General features: G+C 39.3%; 1 protein-coding gene across 2 annotated transcripts in view; it reads left to right on the top strand.

The window, feature by feature from the left end:
• The window catches only part of lig3 (ligase III, DNA, ATP-dependent), a 63,213-nt gene that overhangs the window by 10,505 nt on the left and 30,475 nt on the right, over positions 1-22,233 (top strand). For both annotated transcript variants that reach the window (XM_072242893.1, XM_072242894.1), the window contains exons 3-8: positions 404-505; positions 1,685-1,879; positions 3,763-3,914; positions 6,779-6,945; positions 12,205-12,282; positions 13,300-13,468. In XM_072242893.1, coding sequence (XP_072098994.1) covers positions 404-505; positions 1,685-1,879; positions 3,763-3,914; positions 6,779-6,945; positions 12,205-12,282; positions 13,300-13,468 — 863 coding nt within the window. The remainder of the gene's footprint in view (positions 1-403; positions 506-1,684; positions 1,880-3,762; positions 3,915-6,778; positions 6,946-12,204; positions 12,283-13,299; positions 13,469-22,233) is intronic.

A 22,233-nucleotide genomic window follows, 5' to 3' on the forward strand; every position in this document is an offset into this window, starting at 1 on the left:
GGCTGTGTTGTCCCTGTACTGAAGATTAGGAGGGCAAATATTCATGGTTCTTGTCCTGATTACTGTCCAAAAGTTTAATTAGAAAGTATGGATGTCTGTTGAGAGTTACAATGTCCCTTGTGCCAAACAGTGATATTTTTATTTTGGCTCACTGTGCTTTCACGGGATGAGAAGCAAATTGGGTGTTTCTCCGGTTGGGACAACTTCTTTGGAAGCAGAAAGTGAGAATAGGCTGCTTGTCTGACTCCTCACAGGATTTTTTTGTGTTGATGTCAGTGACTAATTTCCAGGAACATGCATGGCTTTCCTAGCTTATAAATAACTTGCCTCTTGGATTGTGATTTTAAAGGTTGGTAGTATGCTTCATGAAGAAGTACTAATAAAGCTTCTATCTTTCTTCTAGAGCTTGCGGTCAAGAATGGCTTGTTATCTTCCAAAGTCAAGCCCTCCCAAAGTAACCCGACCGCAGCCACTCCATCGCCTCGTAAATTCTCTGGCTTCTCTGGTAAAGATGTATACTCCTTTGCTATTATTCTGTTGTGGCAATATTCTTTGTGAAGTGCTTTCCTTCACTTTATACGTTCTTCTTTCAAGAAATTCTAGCAGGTGCAGGCTTGTAGAAAAAAAATTAAGATCTTATTTATGACTATCAGCTCTCAGATGACATCAGTTGGTAGAGAAGAGGTACTGCAGGTTAGTTTGTATTAGACAATTTTTAAGTTTCTTTTTGACTACTGTTCACTTGTGTGTGTGTGTGTATATATATATAGAACATAGAAATTTACAGCACATTACAGGCCCTTCAGCCCACAATGTTGTGCCAACCTTGTAATCTACTCTAGAAACTACCTAGAATTTCCCTAGCACATAACCCTCTATTTTCCTAAGCTCCATCTACCTATCTAAGAGGCTCTTAAAAGACCCTATTGTATCCGCTTCCACCACCACCACAGGCAGTGCATTCCATGCACCCACCACTATATAATAGTGAAGTAGTCAAAAGGAAAAGTTGTTGCAGCTGAATTTTTTATTTGTTCCTGATTTTGGTGCATGCACTTTCCAATTGGAATTGCATATTTAATCATCCTCACACATCTGTATCTGCTCAGAACTGAATGGCACAACTAGTCTTATCCAGAAATTGATTACTTAACGATTTTTGAGGGAATTTGTTTTATTCAAAATAATTATTGTTGGTCGTTGCTACTTCAAACTCATTGCATGTGAACAATTTTGAGAGACGCCTTTGCTGTTGATAGTATTCTCTGGTTAAAACATGTGATACTATAGAGTTGAGGGGAACTGCAAAGATGTATTCAGAGGCACCCAGATTAAGATGCATAAAAAGAATGGAATGATTCACTTCTGGGGTTTGAAGAAGCAGAATGGGAGGAATCTGAATGTCAGATAAACCTGTTGGGTAGTTCAGTTTATTTTTTGCTGTAATTTCAACGTGGGATGCCGTGAAAGTGCATCATTCGTCATTTAATTTGATTATAGACATTTTAATTTAAAAAAAATTCTCAGCATGTCAGTTAGCATTTACAAGAGAAAAGCAGGTTATACAAGGAGAAAGTCAGATGCTTCCCTTGAGATGTTGACACAATTTTCTCTTGCAGATACTGTTGCACTCTATGGTTTCATTAACTGTATTTCTATATAATCTTACTTGCTATAACTACAGCTAAAGCAGGAACCCTTGGAGAAGAACCCTCTACCTCCAAAAGTGCACTGTTATTTGGAGCATGTGACCCCAACCATAAGGATTGTTCCTTGCGCGAATTCCGTAAACTGTGTGCCAATATTGCAGATAAACCAAGCTATAATATTAAAACGCAGATCATACAAGACTTTCTGAAGAAGGGCACTGGTGGAGATGGTAAGTTCCTTTTCATCAACTTTCTAACACAATTTCTACAAATGCAATCCACTGAAGAGAAGAAAAAAATCCAAATGATGGGATTGTCCTTTGCTTATCAAAAAGAAAGGCTTTATTCAAAGAAAAACTCTGGGAAACTCATGGACTTGCCCTGCAATCCACATTTTTCTCCCTAATTTTATGTTTATGTGTGTCTGTTGAGATGGTAGTTGTCATTTCAATGCTTGGTGATGTATCAGTGTGAAACTAGTGCAGTTTACTGGAGAGTGCTAGGTAGCAATCTGTTATCAATATTTCAGTGCTGAGATACTTTTCTTAAAATCTTTGTTATAATAGCAATGCTTGGTTAGTATTCTGTGGTGGGGACTTCTGGGTACAATTTCAGTTTCTTGTTTGCTAGTACTTTGCTTGTGTAATCATTTAAATACACTATTGGGTAATTGTCTCTGAATAAGCTGGAAATTTGGTCGAGTGCTGATTAATACGTCATCACAGATCTTTTAATTATTGCCACATAGAAGGCAGTTTTGCCCATTGGGTTCATATATACTCTTGAAAGAACAATTCAATTAATGCGATGTCTCCCTTATCCCTACCAATTTCCAGGTAGCCCTGGAACATATTCTGTCTTGCATTCCCAGTAATCCCTTCCCCTCTAATTTTTTTTGCCACTTACAGTACCCTCAAAAAAGGATAAATTTATTTAACCAACCAGTATATCTTTGTGATGTGGGAAGAAACTGGAGCAGCAGTGGAAACCATGATCTACATAATCATGGAGAGAATGTGCAAACTCCATACAAATAACACCCAAAGGCATGAGCTGTGACGCAGCAGCTTTAACATGTCTGTGTCTGTCATCATGCTGCCCTTCAATATATCTGTCTCAGAAGCAGCAGTGGCCATTTAATATTAATATTTCTTGTTGTTTCACTTTTTGATCATGGTTGTACAACATGGAAACTGGCTGTTCTGCCTTTTGCTTCGATGCTGGTCATCAATACTTACCACGTTTCCACGTGTGTCGTCCATTGTTCCTGTGCTATGGCTTTGTAGAGTGGTGCAAAAACCTTGCTGTAGACTATGTGAATGGCACTATATTCATCAACACAGCTGGTCACCTTTAAAAATTCAGTCAAATTAGTTGAACAGGATCTCTTCTCAACAGAGTCATACTAACAATGCCAAAGTCCTTGACTCCTGAAATGCAGGTTAATCTTATGCATCAGAACTTTTTTCTCAATAATTTCCCATCTACTGATGTTAGACTTGCCATCTTGTAATTGCCTGGTAATAGCCTGCTGTCACACGTGAATAAAAATACCAACTTCACTGTCCTCCAATCATTTTGCACCTTCTGAGGTCTTAGTTCTATTGCATACATCTACCACAAAAAACTAGTTACTTTATCACTTTTGTTTTTCTGTTTTTACTGAACTTATTCATAATGACTAAACAAATTGTATTTAAGTTTAAAGAAAAAATGAGTTATTACTCTTGGTGGTTAGTTTTCATTCCTTCTAAATAGTATAACATAGTCCCAGTTCAATATAAACTATATATTTCGTGCTAGCATAATATCTGGTGTGCCTCTGTTATCTGATGGCCCCCCTCATTTTCATAGTTCAAATTTTGGAGAACTTTCAAGCTTTAGGAAAAGGTTAGATGTGCTGCCGGAACCTACTGAGTGTGTCTGGCACCTTCTGTTTTTATTTCAAAATTTCTAAATATGCAGTTTTATTTTTAATTTTAATTTATTGTATGAGTACACTGGTGTGTAAATTGTATGGATGTACAAGTCCTTCTCATCCTGCCTTCCTAAAATATATAGATCAATTTGTACACTATTGTCTACAATAATAGTTTTTTTTAAACCCTCTCAGGTAAATTCCATGGAGATGTATATCTGACTGTAAAGCTACTTCTGCCAGGTGTGGTGAAAACAGTTTATAACCTGAATGACAAACAGATAGTCAAACTGTTCAGCAGAATATTTAACTGCAACCTTGATGACATGGTTCGAGACTTAGAACAGGTTTGTTGCATTGTTTGATTTTAAACTGGTATAAAGGCAAACTGCTACAAATGCTCAATTGAGATCATGAAGGAAGAAAGATATAGTTGGCTATGTGGGGATTAAGTTCGGGCTATGATGTTTGAGTGCATACTTTTCATCACAACTAAGCTAGTTTAATTTTAGTGAAATGAAGAATAATTAATAGGTAGACCAATTATTAAAAGAAAAGCATTGTTATCTAACTGCCAAGTGAATTAAAAGTAACAGCAAAGTAAATGTCAACAGGAGAAGTATATGAAGTTTAAGGGGAGCATGAGGGAAAACTTCTTCACTCAGAGGGTCATGAGAGTATGGAATGAGCTGCCAGCACAATTGGAGCATGCAAGCTCAATATCAATGTTTGAGAGCAGTTTGGATAAGTACATGGTTGGTAGGGGTGTGGAGGTCTATGGTCCTGGTGCTGCTTGATGGGAGTAAGCAGTTTAAATGGCTCAGCATGGGCTAGATGGGCCAAAGGGCCTGTTTCTGTGCTGTGCTCTTGTTACTCTATGAAAAGTGTGTGGTAGGGTTGGGCTATTGTCACAGGAAAATAAACTGTAGATAAAGCATAAACACAAGAAATTCTGCAGATGCTGGAAATCCAGAGTAACACACACAAAATACTGGAGAAATTGGCAGGTCAAGAAGCACATGTGGTGCGGAATAAACAATCAATATTTTGGGCCAAGAGCCTTCGTTAGAACTCCTGTTGAAGGGTCTCGGCCCACAATATCAGCTGGTTATTCCTCTTTGTGGGTGCTGCCTGACCAGCTAAGTTCCTCCAGCATCTTGTGTTCATTGCTCTGTAAATAAAGTAGATCTGAAACCAAAATAGCAGGCACAGAAATTGAACATAGTGATATTAAGATTACTGAAAGAGTTTTAGTGACAGGATTAACTTGCACTTGGAGAGGTAGAAATTAATCAAGGATGATTTGGCTTTGTTATTAATGGGATATTCTGTTTAATTTGAATTTTTTGGAGATTGTGTGGCTAATATAGTCTGTGTGGATATCAGTAAAGCCTTTGACAAGGGAGGCTGGAAGACCGATCCATAAGGTGTTAGCAATTTGTCAAGTTTAGATGTGCAGTTGCCTTGGTGATAGGAAGTAAAGTAATGGTTAAGAGTTGTTTCTGTGATTCTGTATACTGTGGGCATCTGTGCAAGGATCCTTGCTCTGTGTTATTACCATTAATGATTTGGATATGAATGTAGGAGGTGTAATTAATAAACTTGCCAATTATACAGATGTTTTTCTGGTGTTGTAGATAGTGAGGAAGGTAGTCTTTGACTACAGCATGATATTGATGAGTCTGTAAAATGGGCAGAAAAAATGGTAGGTGACATTTAATCTCGAAAATGTATGGTGTTATAAGGTAAGGATTTGCACATTGCAGGGTAGGACTCCAAGAAGTGCTGAGGAAGAGAAAGATGTGGGTGCGTGTCCAAGGATCTCTGAAGGCAGTAGGTCCATAAGGTGGTCAAGAAATAAGATGTGGTGCTTGCCTGCATTAGCAAGAACACAGAACATATGAACAGGGAGATACAATATTAAAATATTGGTTAAGATACACTGTTCTGGTCAGGATACTATAAGAAAAGTAATTCAGTAGTGAAGATGCGATAGAGATTTGCCCAAGGTTTGCCTGGGATGGAAGTTCCTAGCTATGAGGAAAGATTGGCTAGGTTGGTTTTCTTTGGAGAGGACTGAGGGAATCTGATTGAGATATACACATTTTGAGGAGCATAAGTGGGCAGATACCTTTCCCTATCAGTGGAATCTATTACTGGGATGCTTAGGTTTAAGGAATAGGGTAGAAAATTCCAGAAGGAATTTCCAACATTTAAGAGATATTTAGAGGAATATTTAAAACTCCATGGCGAACATTGGTGTGAGTGGAATTCTGGAAAATGGATTAGAATGCCAAGTTAGGTAGGATGGAAATTGACCCAAAAGGACCATTTCTGTGCTGTACGGTTTTGTAAAAAAAAAATAGAAAATGTAAGGGGAAAGCTTTGGACCCACAATTCACTAAAAGCAATAATTCAGGCTTAAAATTCCTAAAATACCAATGTTTCTTTAACAGGTACTGAATAATTTTGGAAATCAAAGCTGTAATTTAGCTACAGTAGGCAAAAGCCAAGGTGAAAGTTGTAATTGATAGCTGAACTCTGTTTCTGAGAATGGGAAGCAATTTTTTTTAAAAAAGCTTATTGTTTTGGAAGATCTAGCATTTTGAAGTTGGTTATGCTGTATTTGGAGGATGGGTAGGGTGAAGAATGGGAGCAAAATTAGCAGACTTCATTGCAACAGTGAGATAAAGACATTATTTCCAAGCTGAAAAATTGTTAGCTGTAGCAACCATTTTGACAGAGACTTGAAAGTATACTTGAACTTTCTGTACTGTAAAGTTCTTGGGCAATCTTTTTGCTAATTGAACCAAAGGAAACCATGAAATTCACTGCAAGTGCATTAGTGCTTAGTAATTTTCACTTGATTTTATGACTCTTTATGGGCAACACTTGTGACATTTTCCAATGATTGGCATCTTTGTGGTTTGTACTCTGACAACTGTGTGAAGCTCATTTGGGTGTGAGACTTCTCAATCAATCCAAAGAGAGGATATAATTTCTTATTGCACCAAAACAATTGTGAATCCATTTTGGTTAAAAAGAATATTTAAACATTTGAGAGAATGGGAAGATAGTGTAAGTCATTGCCAGCCCTTACTCAATAAGATAATTTCTGTAGTACAACAGTATTAGATTTAAAATGTCTGATTATAAGGTGTTTTGTACATCGAGGCATAAAAATGTGCATGTATTTTATTTTTTACTCCAGGGTGATGTCTCTGAGACCGTGCGCATCTTTTTTGAACAGAGTAAAAGCTTCCCCCCTGCACATAAGAGTGTCATGACGATTCAAGATGTTGACGCAGCTCTCACCCAGCTTTCTAAAATGACCAGGGAAGAAGATCAACAGAAGGAGCTGCAGGATATTGCTTTGAAGTAAGTCCCTCAGGTTTTCTGCAATGCCTACTAACCTTATTTTGAAAGAAGGATGCTAATGGCTTTCAATCACAGATCTGCATAAGTCTCTCAACCTCCTCTGTATTGGCAGTCGTACGTGAAACAGAATGATGACATTTACCTGGATGAAAGACCCTAAAGTTGCTGAAATGCACAATCAATATTTTTCCTGGTTTAAAGTAAACTGAATTTCAGGTAGGTGTCCTTGCTGGGTATAATGTTAAATTTGTTCTGTCCTTTCGTCTGTAGTGACTTCTTTCACTAATTTTAGTGGTGATGACTGTGAGGGAGGCTTCATGTACGCAGCATTTGCTGTTGTGGCCTTTATTTCACTGTGATTCAAAAACTTGTGAAGAGGATTTTATGGAACCATACTACTTTTTTGTAGTCCCCTCACATATGACTGCAGCAATAGCTGGTCACAAAGATATCCAACTGACGTGTGTTTGCCAGTTTCTCAGAATGAAGCCATTCTGGGCTAAAGCATTAAGATTTAATGTTATAGCCCATAATGGTATTAAAGAAAAGATTAGGAAATACTGATCTGATGTGTGGATGCACAATGACTGTAGTTATGTTTTTGAAATCAATCTTCTGGAGGCATCCTTGTTTGTAAATTGACTTGTGCTTAAACTAATGCCTGTATGTAAGCATAGTGTATAGTTTGCATGTTCTGTGAAAGTTTAGCATTTTTGCATATTAATTCTGTGGCAGGGAAGATTGTTTGGATGTTTGAGTCTTTTCTGCTTGCCTTAACCTAATATTTATGCTTCTGCATTTTCGATTTACCTTTTTAAGTTGGTGTTAAACCCCATCACTGCTTTGATATTACTTTGACAAGTATTACTGTCCAAATGACTCTTACTAAAGACCCAGGATGAATGCTCTCCAGGTTTGAATCTTAGTATTCATCCTCAAGATCCTTTTCACATATTGAGAATTAGGAGTATGAGACCTCATTCTCAATTAATGGGCAAGTAGATTTGTTGAAGGAAAGGTGACGTGGTACACATTTGTTGGGAATATTCTATAAGATTTCTTAAATTTTAATTAAAACACCTAATCTTGTAGCCCTTCTGCCCACAATATCTGTGCATACCGTGATGTCAAATTAATTTGATCTACCAGAACATGGTCTGTATCCCTCTAATCTTTGGTTATGTATCTCTCTAAATGCCTCTTAAAATTGCTGTTGTATCCATTTCTATCACTTACCTCCCCAACAGCACATTATAGGCACTTAAAACTTGTTTCATGCATTTTCTTTAAACTTCTCCCTGTCACCCGCTCACCTTAAATCTATAGTCTCTAGTATTTGATTTTTCTACCCAGGGGGAAAAAGATGCTGACCTTTTGTGCTTCTCAGCCTCCTGCTCTCCAAAGAAAGCCAAGTTTGTTCAACCTCTCAGCAGCTAATACTCTCCAATGCAGGCAACGTTGTCGTGGAGGCTTTAGAAAAGGTTCACATATGATGTGGCAACCAGAATTGCACACAATACTCCAAATATTGCCCAACTAAGGATTTATGCAGCTGTGATGTATCTTTCCCCAATTAATGAAGGCAAGCATGCTGTGTGCCATCTTTACCATCGTATTCACTTGTGTTGCCACTTTCAGGGAGTTATGGATTTGCACTTGTGGTCTGTCTGTATGTCTGTGCTCCTGTGGGCCTTCCCATTTATCATATACTTTTGTATTTGATCTCTTACTTGTCTGAAAGAAACCCCATCTGCCACATTTCTCTTTCCACATTTCCAACTGATTATATCTTCCTGTATTCTTTGAGAATCTAATTCACTTATCTGCCATTCCACTGATTTTTGTCATCTGGAAACCTACTAGTTAGATCGACCACATTCTCAAGAAAATCATAGATCCACAGCAGAGGTCTCAGCACTGATCCTTGTGAGGCACTGCTGATCACAGACCTTCAGTCACAAAATCTCCCCTCCACCTCGACCCTGTCTTCTGTGACCATGCTAAATGTGGCTCTAATTTGCCAACTCGCTGTGGATTCCATGTGACATGATCTTCAGGACCAGCCTGCCATGGAGGGACCTTGTCAAATGGTTTGCCAAAATCCATTGCCCTACCCTTGTCAATCATCTTTGTCATCTCCTCAAATAGAAGTTGCCCACACAAAACCTTGCTGACTGCCTTAAACAAGTCCATACTTTAACAAATTGATTTAAATCCTGTTCTTAGGATCTAGTCCTTTCCCGGCATATATGACTTCCAGCAGGGTACAGGTGTTGATTGTAACCGACATTTCGATGACTAACTCCGCCATCTCCTTCAGGGATGAAGCCTGGGCTTATCTAGACTAGTGGTATTTATAACGCCCCCCCCCCCCGCCCCCCAGTAGCCTGTCCCTCCAGATTGGTTAGTCCTCGTCCAATCAGATTTCTACTCTCCCACCTTGTTTATGATTGAATCCTGCTCTTAGAGCAAGACCCTTATCGTTGTTAAAATTCTTTTCCTCTAGTTTTATTTTTATGGCTTCCTTTACCATGCGGTCCCAAAAGCCATTGGCACGGCATAGCAGTTTTGTGCGGAAGTCAATCCTATGGCCATTGCGATTGTAGTGTTCTGCTACCATTAATTTCTCCAGGTAACCCAAACGGATACACCTCCTGTGCTCCTTGATGTGAGTTTCCACCGTGCGTTCCGTCTGGCCAATGTACACTGCCCGGCATTCACCGGGGATCTTGTAAGTGCCAGCTAACCTGAGTCCCAGATCACCTTTTCTATTAATTACATCTTTTCCGAACTACGGTCACTGTAATCTGCAGCTTGTATTTCCCTTTGGGAGTTGTGCTTTTGAACTGTCTGTACAACCTGGCATTTTGTGGTATGAAGGATTCAGCGAGCTAGATTCTCGAGAATGGAGGTATGGCCATGGCAACTGTGGCTGGAGCGGATTTGGGATTGGACTGATTGGAACGGATCGAAGCAGCAGCGCCCAAGAGTGTAAAATGACTTGATGTTTAGCCGAATTTAAACATTGAGCCAGATTAAAAATATCAAAGCATTGAGGGCAAAGGATGAACCAGTCTTGAGCTCACTACTCCGGGATGCTTTACTCACCTCAGTGCTGAACTGGTTTTTATGGCTGTGGTCTGCAGCAGTCAGCCTCCTGGACCGGCTGGAGTGCTGAACTGGCTCTGTGGCTGTGGACTCCCTGTGGACTTCGCAGTTCATGATCAGTGTGTTATTTGTTTACTTTTTCATTATTTGCATGATATGTTATTTTCCCTTACAGTCTTTGAGTTTGATAGACTTGGTTGAATTTTTTTTTAGTGGGTTCTATTATGTTTCTTTGTCTTGTGGCTGCCTACAAGAAGGCAAATCTCAAAAGTTGTATATGGTATATATGGTACACATACTTTGATAATAAATGTATTTTGAACTTTGGAGAAGAAATCCCACCGGACCTCTTAGTGTTCCGCCTTTATCTTAAGGTTGTGACCTCTTCCCACCCCCCCCCCCACCCTGTTGAAAGAGCCTTGAAAAATGTTCCTAGTATTTACCCTGTCAAGCCCTCTCAGGATTTCATGTGTCTTAGATTCCCATTCATTCTTCTCACTTCTGAGAGAGCTTGGCTCCATTCAGTTTGGGATAACTCCTCCATACCTGCTAAGTCTGTCCTTTACTTTATTTTACTTTACTTTATTGTCGCCAAACAATTGATACTAGAGCGTACAATCATCACAGCGATATTTGATTCTGCGCTTCGCACTCCCTGGATTACAAATCGATAGTAAATATTAAAAATTTAAATTATAAATCATAAATAGAAAAATAGAAAAGGGAAAGTAAGGTAGTGCAAAAAAAACCGAGAGGCGGCTCCGGATATTTGGAGGGTACAGCCCAGGTCCGGGTCAGGATCCATTCAGCAGTCTTATCACAGTTGGAAAGAAGCTGTTCCCAAATCTGGCTGTACGAGTCTTCAAGCTCCTGAGCCTTCTCCCTGAGGGAAGAGGGACGAAAAGTGTGTTGGCTGGGTGGGTCGTGTCCTTGATTATCCTGGTAGCACTGCTCCAACAGCGTGCAGTGTAAAGTGAGTCCACAGACGGAAGATTAGTTTGTGTGATGTGCTGGGCTGTGATCACACACTTTCATGCCAAGTTTGTATCTTTTTAAGTAGTTAATTGGTCAGATGTCATTTGGAGTATTGTGCATATTTCTGATCGTCACACCACAGGAAGGACATGTTAGCAATGAGAGAGTGTAGAAGAAATTCACCAGGATATTGCTGGGAATGGAGCACTTTACTATAAGGAGGGATTGGAGAGGCTGCGTCCATTCTGCTGGGATGTAAGAAGCTGAGGAGTGACCTCTGTATAAAGGTTTATGAAATTTATGAGCAGCATAGGTAATCAGAATCTTTTTTTCCAGTCAGGGGAATCTACAACTAGAGTGCACAGGTTTAAGGTAAGAGGGGAAGAAATTTAAAGGAGATCTAAAGGGTAAGTTTTTTCCCTCAGAGGATGGTGAATATCTGTATTGAGCTGCCAGAGGAGGAGGTGGATGGAGGCAGATACAATATTTGGATACAGAGGTATAGAGGGCAAATGGGACTAACACACATGGGCATCATGGTCAATGTGGACATTGGCTGAAAAGAACTTTCTGTGCTGTATGTTTCTGTTTCAATGAAGAAAACCATACCCGGCTGCAGAATTTCTTCACTCCGTCTGTCTTGCAAAAGATTAATAATCCATTTGCCTTCCCAATTACTTGCTCAATCCACAAACTAGCTTTGTTCCTTGAAAACCTAGCTTTTAATAATTAATTATCATCACTATTTTAAAAAAATCTTTTTCTGTTATTCACACAAAAATAATAAGTATGGCGTGTCTCCACATTATACTATATCTGCCAGTTTTTTGACCACTTTTAACCTGTTTTAACTTGTATTCTCCTTACTACTTGCTTTCTGGTCTATCTTTTGTATCACCAGTTAATGTAGTTCATTGTACTGTAGCTTTTCCATTTAAAAATAATTGTACAATAACAACCCATCCCAAAAAAAACTCTGCTAATTAATTTTGTTATTATTAATCCCTTGTCACTAAAGTGTATCAACTATTCTCTGACCTTCCTGCATGCTGTTTGCTTTTTAATTGCATTCAATAAGTCTTTTACTCTGTTGTTCCTGAATGTGTAATAATTTGAATGCATTCTGGCAAAATGATCATCAAATTAATCTTAAGTGTGGTCTTTTGTGTTTTGCAGATGCACGGCTAATGACTTGAAATGCATTATCAGGTTGATTAAACACGACCTACGGATGAATTCTGGTGCAAAGCATGTGTAAGTGAGATGATTCTATCATTGCAAATTTGAACGCTCTGATACATCCTTCCCTTTACCCTGATGATTCTGGTAGTTCTGTTCATTGGTTGTATGATGTAGGCAATCATTGCCTTTCCATGACCATAATTATTCTTGGCAAGTTTTTCTACAGAAGTGGTTTGCCATTGCCTTCTTCTAGGCAGTGTCTTCTAGAAGGTGGGTGACCCCAGCCATTATTAATACTCTTCAGAGATTGGACTTGTGATGTGCACCAGCTGCTTATACGGCCATCCATCACCTACTCCCATGGCTTCATGTGACCCTGATCCGGGGAGTGGAGTGTGGGGTGGGGGGTTCTAAACTGGTGCTACACATTGCCCAAGGGTGACCTGCAGGTTAACAGAGGGAAGGAGCATCTTGACCCCCTTTGGTAGAGATATATCTCTACCCCGCCACCCAAGTGACCAGGATCTGGTAATTCAGACAATGGAAAAGATATTTTACACTTTGCTTTCTTATTTTTGTGGCTACTCTAATATACTCTTTAACTCTCTATGTACTTGACTCATTAGTGGGCACATTCTACCAGCTGCCATAACTCCATTACAGAACCCCCCCCCCCCCCCACCCATCACAACTACCAAAAGTGATCCTGTTGTTTTTATGTCTGTGTGGGCTTTTTCGGTTGCTTTCAATGTGCCGAATGCAACAGCATGCTATTCTATGAGATGCAATTTCATAACAGTGCCCCTAACAGAATTTACATTTCTTTCATTCTTCTTACACATCAGAGAATAATAAAATTTAATGCAAGTGAGGAGTCAGCTGAGCAAAATTTGAATATACTCATCTCAAAACTTGAATGATTATCTCATTTTTGTACCAACTTCCCAGTCATTATTTTTGGATCCTCCAGGTGTGCTGAGTGCTCAGGTTGCTGGTAGTTTTGTATAAGCTACATTAATCAAGTGCATCAGATTTGCTAATCGTTTCAATTGCTAAATCATGTTGAAAGTCCAATTTTGATTTATCTAGGTTGGATGCTCTAGATCCTAATGCTTATGATGCATTCAAAGCTTCCCGTAATTTGCAAGATGTGGTTGACCGTGTACTGCAGAATCAACAAGAGTCTGAGCGGATCCCGGGAATGAAGAAAACACTTTGCATTAAGGCCACCCTTTTAACCCCAATACAGCCAATGCTGGTAAGGAATAACCTTTGGATTTAACACTGTCATATCCTTTAAGACAGAATGGTTCCCAGCTTGACTGACAGGGAAGAGACATGGCGCCTGGGCTCAACAGCCTAAGGTTTATTGTCAAAAGTCAAAGTTGAATAATGGAGATGGGCATTTATCTTTATGAGAACCAAGGCACTTTATTTAAAGGTAGTTTCAGAACTGGAACAGTCCAGTACAGCACACTACAGGCTCTTCAGCCCACGATGTTGAGCTGACTTCTTAACCCACTCCAAGATCAATCTAATGACTCCCTCCTGCTTAGCCCTCCACTTTTCTTTCATCCATGTGCCTATTCAAGATTCTTTTCAAGATTCTCTTAAATGTCTCTAGTATATCTGTCTCTACCACCACCCCAGCTGCATATTCTATGCACTTCTCTCTCTTTTTATAATTAAAAAATGTCTCCAAATACCTCTTATACTTTCGTCCCAATCACCTTAAAGTTATGCCCTCTCATATTAGCTGTTTCTGCCCTGGGGAAAAAGGTTATGGCTGTCCACTCTACCTATGCCACTTAACATTTTGTACCTCTCTATCAAGTCACCTTGTATCCTCCTTCATTCCAAGGAGTAAACCCTAGCTCGCTCAACCTTTCTTCAGAAGACATGCTCTCAAATCCAGGCAGTATCCTGGTAAGTCTAGTCTGCACCCTCTTTATAGCTTCCACAGCCTTTCTATTGTGAGGCAGCCAGTACAGAACACAATACTCAGTGTGGTCTAATCAGAGTTTTATAGAGCTGCAAAGTTACCTTGAGGCTTTCGATCTCAATCCCTAACTAATGAAGGGCAATATACACTCTTAATGACTCTACCAACTTGTGAGGCAACTTTGAGAGGTCTTTGGACATGGACCCCAAGATCCCTCTGTACCTCCACACTGATAATAATCCTGCTACTAACCCTATACTCGGCATTTAAGTTGGACCTTCCAAAGTGTATCACTTCACATTTTTACGGGTTGAACTCCATCTGCCACTTCTCAGCCCAACTCTGTATCGTGTCAATGTCCAATTTTAACCTATGACAACTTTCTATATTATACACTACACCGCCAACCTTCCACTTCCACTTTCTCATCCAAGTCATTTGTAAAAATCACGAAGAGCACGTGCTCTTTAGCAGATCGCTGTGGATCGCCAGTGGTTACTGACCTCCAGGCAGAATATCACCCCCTGCCTTCTGTGGGCAAGCTGATTCTTTTTTTTTAATCTTATTTTTATTTGGATAAGGAATTCACAAATATCATGTACTTTTTTCACACATATAACCTTTTCCATTTTTTTATACGTATAAAACTACACATTGAGATGATATAAAAGGAAAATAAACATTTAAATAGATAATTATGTACTGTGGTAAATCTAACCCATTAGGCTAAGTAATGAAATTAGTTGTTAAGAAAAATGGTAATAATAGTTTCCATATAACCCTTCTGGACCATTTCCACTGGTCCAAAATGTTGTATACAAGCCTATATACCAACCATTGTAGGTGTTTATATCCTAATTTGTTCATGCTTGCTCCTGCCCGCAGACATAATTATCCAATCCCTATGTACTTATTTACTTAATTTTTTCATTTTTTTTATCCCTTTCCCAAATCTTTCCCTTTACTTGTGTTAATTCTCTATTTTCCAAAAAACAAAAAAAAACCAAACATTTAGACTAGGGGTGCTTACGTTAGCAATATTACTGTGTTGATGAGAAGAGCAAAATAAATCATTAGGAGAGTCATCTAAAGTCTGCTCGCATTGGGGTTATATATTCAATCCATTTATTCCAGATTTGATAAAAATTTTTCTTTTTGAGTTCTCAGGGAGTAAGTCAACTTTTCCATTTAAAATATTTCCAAGATAATTTCGTACCAATCTTCTAATGTAGGTGGTATTGGATTTAGCTATTTTCTAGTGATTGATTTCTTACTTGCCGCTAAGAGGGCCTGCAGCAACTTTATATCTTCCTTCTGTTCAAGGAACAATACATGCCCCAAATAGAGCGTCTCAAAGTTCAGAGGTATCTGGGACCTAAGTACCTTAACTAATGTTCTATGAATACCTTCCCAAAATAGACTTAATTTAGGGCAATCCCAGAAAATATGAAAATGATTTGCCTCCTTGGAGCCGCACCTTCTCCAACACATCACATTTGTTTCTTTATATTTTTCCGGATATGGGGTCTTGAAGTATCTTATAATGTTTTTCCAACAATGTTCTCTCCAAGTCAAAGAATTAGTCGAGGACCATTGAAAGCTGCAGATTTTCCCCCAAGCCTCCTCTGAAAGTACCAACCCCGCTTCTTTCTCCCGCTTCTCTTTAATATACAGTGTATTTACATTTTTAGCATGGGAGAGTGCATTATATAGGCGAGAAACTGATTTACTAGGTATTGAACTGCAAGCCGAATTCAGAACCTTGAAAAATTCTAATTCTACTGTTGATAGGTCTGTATATCTACAACTCTGGTTAACATAGTTTCGTATTTGAAGGTACCTAAAAAAGTCATTATGTTCTAGGCCATGTTTGTCCTGCAGGATTTGGAAACTTTGTAATACTCTTTTATCTATAAATGAGAGGTAGGTTGTAAGACCTTTCTTTATCCATAGCTCAAATCTTTTATCTCCTCTGTTGGGAAGGAATTCGGTATCATATGCACACCATCTAAAGAGTTTTAACATGTTGTTAATTCCACCTGAATTAACCACCTTCTGCCATACTTTTAATGTAAGATTTATCCAAGCATTATTAAATTTTTCCAACTGGGTCATCAATCCTTTGTCAGCTATTGAGGCCTGAAGAGGAAAACTGTCAACTAACCCAAATTCTATTTCCTTCCATCTAGCCTTATATTCCCTATTACACCAATATAACAGAGGGGTTATCTGTGAGGCATAAAAATAATTTCTCAGACAAGGAAGAACCATACCTCCTCCTTCCTTCCCTAACTGTAAGGTGTTATATCGAATTCTAGGTTTCCTTCCTTGCCAAATGAAGCGGGAAATCCATTTGTCCCATTCCCTGAATTGATTATCATCCACCTCCACCGGTAAAGTACGGAAAAGATACAATAACCGAGGAAGAATATTCATTTTTATAGTATTTATCCTTGAATTTAAACTTAAAAAGGGGATAAGATTCCATCTATGCATATCTGCTTTTATCTCTGAGATTAATGGCCCATAGTTTACCTGTGACAGTGTTGAAAGATCCTTCGGCAGGGTTATTCCTAAATATTTTAATGACTTAGCTTCCCACTTAAGATCGTATGTATCCTGCAATTTTTTGGATGGTGTATAATTTAGGGACATAACCTGCATTTTCTTTACATTTATTTTATAACCTGATATTTTCCCAAAGTCATCCAACAGTGTAAACAATCCTATAAATGATTTTTCTAGTTCACTCAGATAGACCAAAACGTCATCTGCGAATAACGCCACTTTCTGTTCAATCCCTGCCACCTTGATACCTTTTATGATTTCGCTCTGTCTTATTAGTTGGGCCAGTGGTTCAATATATAGTGCAAAAAGGAGAGGAGAAATTGGGCATCCCTGTCTAGTGCCTCTAAGATGAAGGAGTCAGAGAGGTCCTCATTTATCTTAATTTGGGCTGTAGGGCTGTCATATAGAGTCTGAATTACTTTAATAAACCTTTCTTGAAAGCCGAATCTTCCTAACACTCTGTATAGGAATGCCCAACTAACCGAATCAAAAGCTTTCTCAGCGTCCAATCCTACTACCATTGTCTCTGTCTCGTTCTTATTAACCTGTTCTAATATGTGCAGAGTTCTCCTTATGTTGTCCTGTGTTTGTCTTTGTTGAATAAATTCAGTCTGGTCTAAATGGATTAGGCCAGGTAAAAGCTTTTCCAATCTGCGTGCTAATATAGGTGTAAATAGTTTGTAATCTAAATTAAGAACACAAATTGGCCGATAATTGCCACATTCTAGTTTATCTTTACCCTCTTTAGGAATAACTGAAATAATCGCTTCTCTCCAGGAAAGTGGAGTTTCTCCTCTCTGCAAGATCCAATTAAAGGTGTTAAGTAGTAATGGGGCTAACTGTGTCTTCAGGGACTTGTACCACTCTGAGGTAAACCCATCAGAACCCGGGGACTTTCCAGCCTTTAACCTAGAGATGGCCACGTTCAGTTCTTTGACAGTTACTGGTTCTAATAAACTTTCATTTTGTAAATCTGTAAGTTTAGGTAGATCTAAAAAATTCAATACACTGTCTATATAGGGCTCATTGGGGGCCCCGGGTTGGGAGTACAGCTCTCGATAATATGTTTCAAAACTCTCTTGAATTTTCCCTATTGTACTCTCCACAAGCTTTGTCTTTGGATTCTTTATTTTATGAATTGTATTGTCTGCTTGTTGTTTTCGTAATTTATATGCTAATAATCTAGCTGATTTACCTCCTACTTCATAATTCTTTTGTCTCAGGTAAAGAAAATTTCTTTTTGAGTTTCCAACGTATAAATATCGTCAACTTCACTTTGCAATTTCCTAATTTCCTGTTTTCGATTTGAATTACTTTTGTTGCTATCTACAACTTGAAGTTGTTTTAATTTTTCTTGAAGGTCTGCTAATTTTTGTGCTTTGATTTTTTTCATGTGAGTAGTAATGGAAATAATTTTCCATCTCAGTATAGCTTTCAGTGTATCCCATAAAATCACTGGTGATGTTTCTCCCGTGTCATTAAGGTCTAGATATTCTTTGATTTCTCCCCTTAATCTCTCCATTACTTTCGGGTTATTGAGTATATGTGAGTTTAGCCTCCATAGTGCTTTCCTCATTTTCCTTTCCAGGATTAGAGACATAGAGACTGGGCTATGATCCGACAGATCAATTGTTGCAATATTACAGTTTTTTATCCTGAGTCTATCTGTATTAAAGATAAAGAAATAGTCTATCCTTGAATAGGCTGAATGAGGGAAAGAGTAATATGTATAATCTTTACTAGTAGGGTGTAATTCCCTCCAGACATCTATAATTCCCAACTCCTCCATCAATGAATTCACTTTCCGAGTCAGAGATTTATTCTAACTATTCTTAAAGAATCTAATATAGGATTTAATCTAATATTAAAATCCCCTCCACAAATTACTACCCCTTGAGAACTGACCATTAGGTCAAAAATGTGTCTATAAAATGACCATTCACAACCTGGAGGAGCATAAACATTCGGCAATGTTATTTCTGTACCTTCTATTCTTCCTGTGATTTTTACAAACCGTCCTTCTTTGTCCCTAGTCTCTGAAATATGTTCATAATTAAGAGTACTTGATATTAAAGTAGCTACCCCTCTTTTGTGACTCAATTTATATGATGAATAAAATACATGCTTAAAGCCCATTCTTTTTAATTTTCCATGTTCAAATTGGCTCATATGTGTTTCCTGGAGGAAAGCTATTTGTGCCCTCTCTTTTTTCAATTTAGACATAATCTTATTTCTTTTAATTGGATTCAAAACCCCATTAACATTATAGGAAATTATTTTTACCAATTCAGTTTGCATTTTTCTCTAGTAGAAAAAAAACACTCTCCTTTTCTAACCAAACAGTAAGCAATCCCTTCTCAACAGTAAACCAAGACATATAACCACACCCTAGACATTTTTGAACGTGTAACATTTGAAAATTTTTGCCGACTTCCCACGGTGAGGCCTGAGCACCGACCCGCCTCAGTTCAGAGGGATAACCTCTATCTTCACCCTGTGTTAGAGGGCCCTCAGCAGTTTGAATAATCATAGAGAATTTTCTCCTATTTATGTCTCGACCAAATTGCTATCATTCAAGTTATTCCGCCTAGCTTATTTTCAGTTACCAGTTTTCATTTTACTTTTAAGTCCGATTTACTCTTTTCAGTCATTTCTCTTAATTAATCTGTATTCCCTGTACATTCGCGTCTGAATATTTGCAGCTTTTCCTTGTAGTTTGACACTCTGATTTGAGTGGAGCGTCCTCGCCCCACTAACTGCCACGACTTCTGCCGAACCCTCTCCAGTAGCGACTCCGGTTGGGTGATAACTTTAATAGGTAGTCCCCGGTCCGCCAGGTCCAACGTTGCCTCCTCCACCGTAGCGTAAGTTTTTGTCCCTTCGTCATAAAAGACTCTCAGCCGAGCTGGATACAGGGTCTGGAATCTGATGTTGTTTTCCTTCAGGACTCTCTGTGTCTCCGTATATTCCTTCCGTCTGGCAAGAATCCCCGGTGCGTAGTCGTGGTCTAAACTGATTTTACAGTTGTTCCACATGAAACCTTTATTTTGCCATGCCCTTTTAAGCACCTCTTTCTTCGTTCTGTAGCTGAGAAATCTGACCAGAATCGATCTGGGCTGGGCGCCTGCCGGGGGCTGTGGTGTCAACGCGCGGTGAGCCCTTTCTATCTGTAGGTCTTTTGCAGCCGGTATATCAAGGTTCTCTCTAAGCAGCTTCTCCATGAAGGGAATCATCAATCCGGGTTTACCTTCGGTTCCTTCGGGAACTCCGTAAATCCTCACATTTTCCCTTCTCGAGCGGCCTTCTTGATCTATTAGTTTCCACTGGAGCTGGTCTTGTAGCTTCAGCATTTCTGCTATCACCTCCTCTGCGTTTTGTGGCTTCTCTTCAATTCCAACAATCCTCGCTTCGGCTTCATCTATCCGTGAGTTAGTTTTTACTATTTCTCCTTTAATATCTTCCAGCTGTTTGCTGTTATCTTGTCGGAACTCGCGAATCTCTCCGAGGATCAAAGACAGAGTCACCGATTCCCCCTCATTATCTCCGTCCTGGCTTGCCGTGGGGGAGCTAGGCCCGTCGCCTTGCTGCGTCTCTTTATGTTTATCAGCCTTCGGAGCGGACTTTTTAATCTTGTTCTTAGACATCATCCTTGCCCCTTTTATTAATATAGTTATGCAATATTAAGTATTTGTCTAAATTCGATTTTGGAGCAGTTTACCTTCTTTTTTGTCGAGAGACCTTTTCCTTACGCCGCCATTCCCTTGATGACCCGGACGTCCGGACGGGGGAGCTGATTCTGAATCCATGCCGCTAAGTTTCCTTGGATCTTATGCCTTATGACTTTCTGAGTTAGCTTACCACGAGGAACCTTGTTGAACGCCTTACTAAAATCCATACGCACCACATCCACTCTACTATGCTCTACTTTCATCAGTTTGTTCAGTCACTTCCTTGAAGAATTCATTCAGACTTGGGGCCATGACCTGCCCCTCACAAAGCTATGTTGACTATCCCTAATCAAAATGCTCATAAGTACTGTATCTTAAAATACTTCCTAATTGTTTGACCACCACTGATGTAAGTCTCATGGGCCTATAATTCCTAGAATTATCCCTATTAACTTTCTTGAACAAAGGAATAATATTTGCCACCCTCCAATCTTCTGGTACTACTTCTGTGGCCAGTGAGGATACAAAGATCATCATCAAAGGCACAACAATCTCTTCCCTTGCTCTCCTTAGAAGTCTGAATTATATTCTGTCTGGCCCCAGGGACTTTGTTACTCTAATGTTTTTCAAAAGCAGCATATCCTCTTTCTTAACATTGACGTGTCCCAGTATATTGGCCTGTTCTATGTTGATGTCACAGTGGCCAAGGTCCCTCACTCTAGTGAATACTGAAGCAAAGTATTCATTCAGAACCTTGCCTTTTCTGACTCCAGACACTTTTCCTCTTTTATCCCTGATTGATCCTACCCTTGCTATAGTTATTCTCCTGTTCTTCATGTACATGTAGAGTACCCTGGGGGTTTTCCTTAATTCTACTCACCAAGTCCTCTTCTAACTTTCCAAAATACATTCTTAAGCTCCTTCTTGCCTACCTTATAATTCTCAAGAACCCTTCCTTAAGTTTCCTACCTTCTGCCTCCTGACTCGATGTTCCATATCCCTTGTCTTCACTGTACCATTCTTTCCCTGCCTCAGTGGGACAAACCTATCCAGAACTGCCCACAGGTGCTCTGTAAACAACCACCACATTTCCACTGTGCATATCCCTGAGTACATTTGTTCCTAATGTATGATCCCAAGTTCCTGCCCAATAGCATCATTGCTTGTCCTCCCCCCCCACCCACCCCAATTAAATACTTTCCTATACCATCTGCTCCTATTCTTGACCAAGGCTATGGAAGCGGTCAGGAAGTTGTGGCTATTTTCTCCAAAATGTTAACCCAGTGGGAGATCTGTTACCTGACCAGGTTCATTGCCTAGAACTAGCTCCAGTCAGCTTGTCCACATATTGTGTCAGGAGTCCTTCCTGGATGCACCTGACAAATTCTGCCCCATCAAAACCTTTTGGACTGCGGAGGTACCAATCAATATTAGTGAAGCTGAAGCCGCCCATGACAACAGACCTGTTATTTTGTTTGCAGCTTTCTGAAATCTGCCTTCTGATCTGTGCCTCAATGCTTCTGCCACTGTTTGGGGTGGTGGAGTGGGGGGGGCTTGACAGAACAGCCCCAAAAAAGTGATTATTTGCATCCTGCTTCTGACTTCCACCCACATTGACTCAGTAGACAGCTCCAGTTTGGAAAATGGTCTGTAGATTTCATGTGCATTGCTATTGCTCCAGAATGATCAAGATTGTATTTTGAGACATTAGGACCAAGCTTTATAAGCTATAAATACTAATTATCACAATTCCTCCTTGCTTAGCTTATGATGAGGAAGATGCACTTTTTTCTTTAGACAATTATTTGGTAAAAAGCCTGGGCACAGATGATCAGTAGTGATCTG

Source organism: Mobula birostris, chromosome 25, assembly GCF_030028105.1.
Source record: "Mobula birostris isolate sMobBir1 chromosome 25, sMobBir1.hap1, whole genome shotgun sequence".
Taxonomy (NCBI): Eukaryota; Metazoa; Chordata; class Chondrichthyes; order Myliobatiformes; family Myliobatidae; genus Mobula; species Mobula birostris.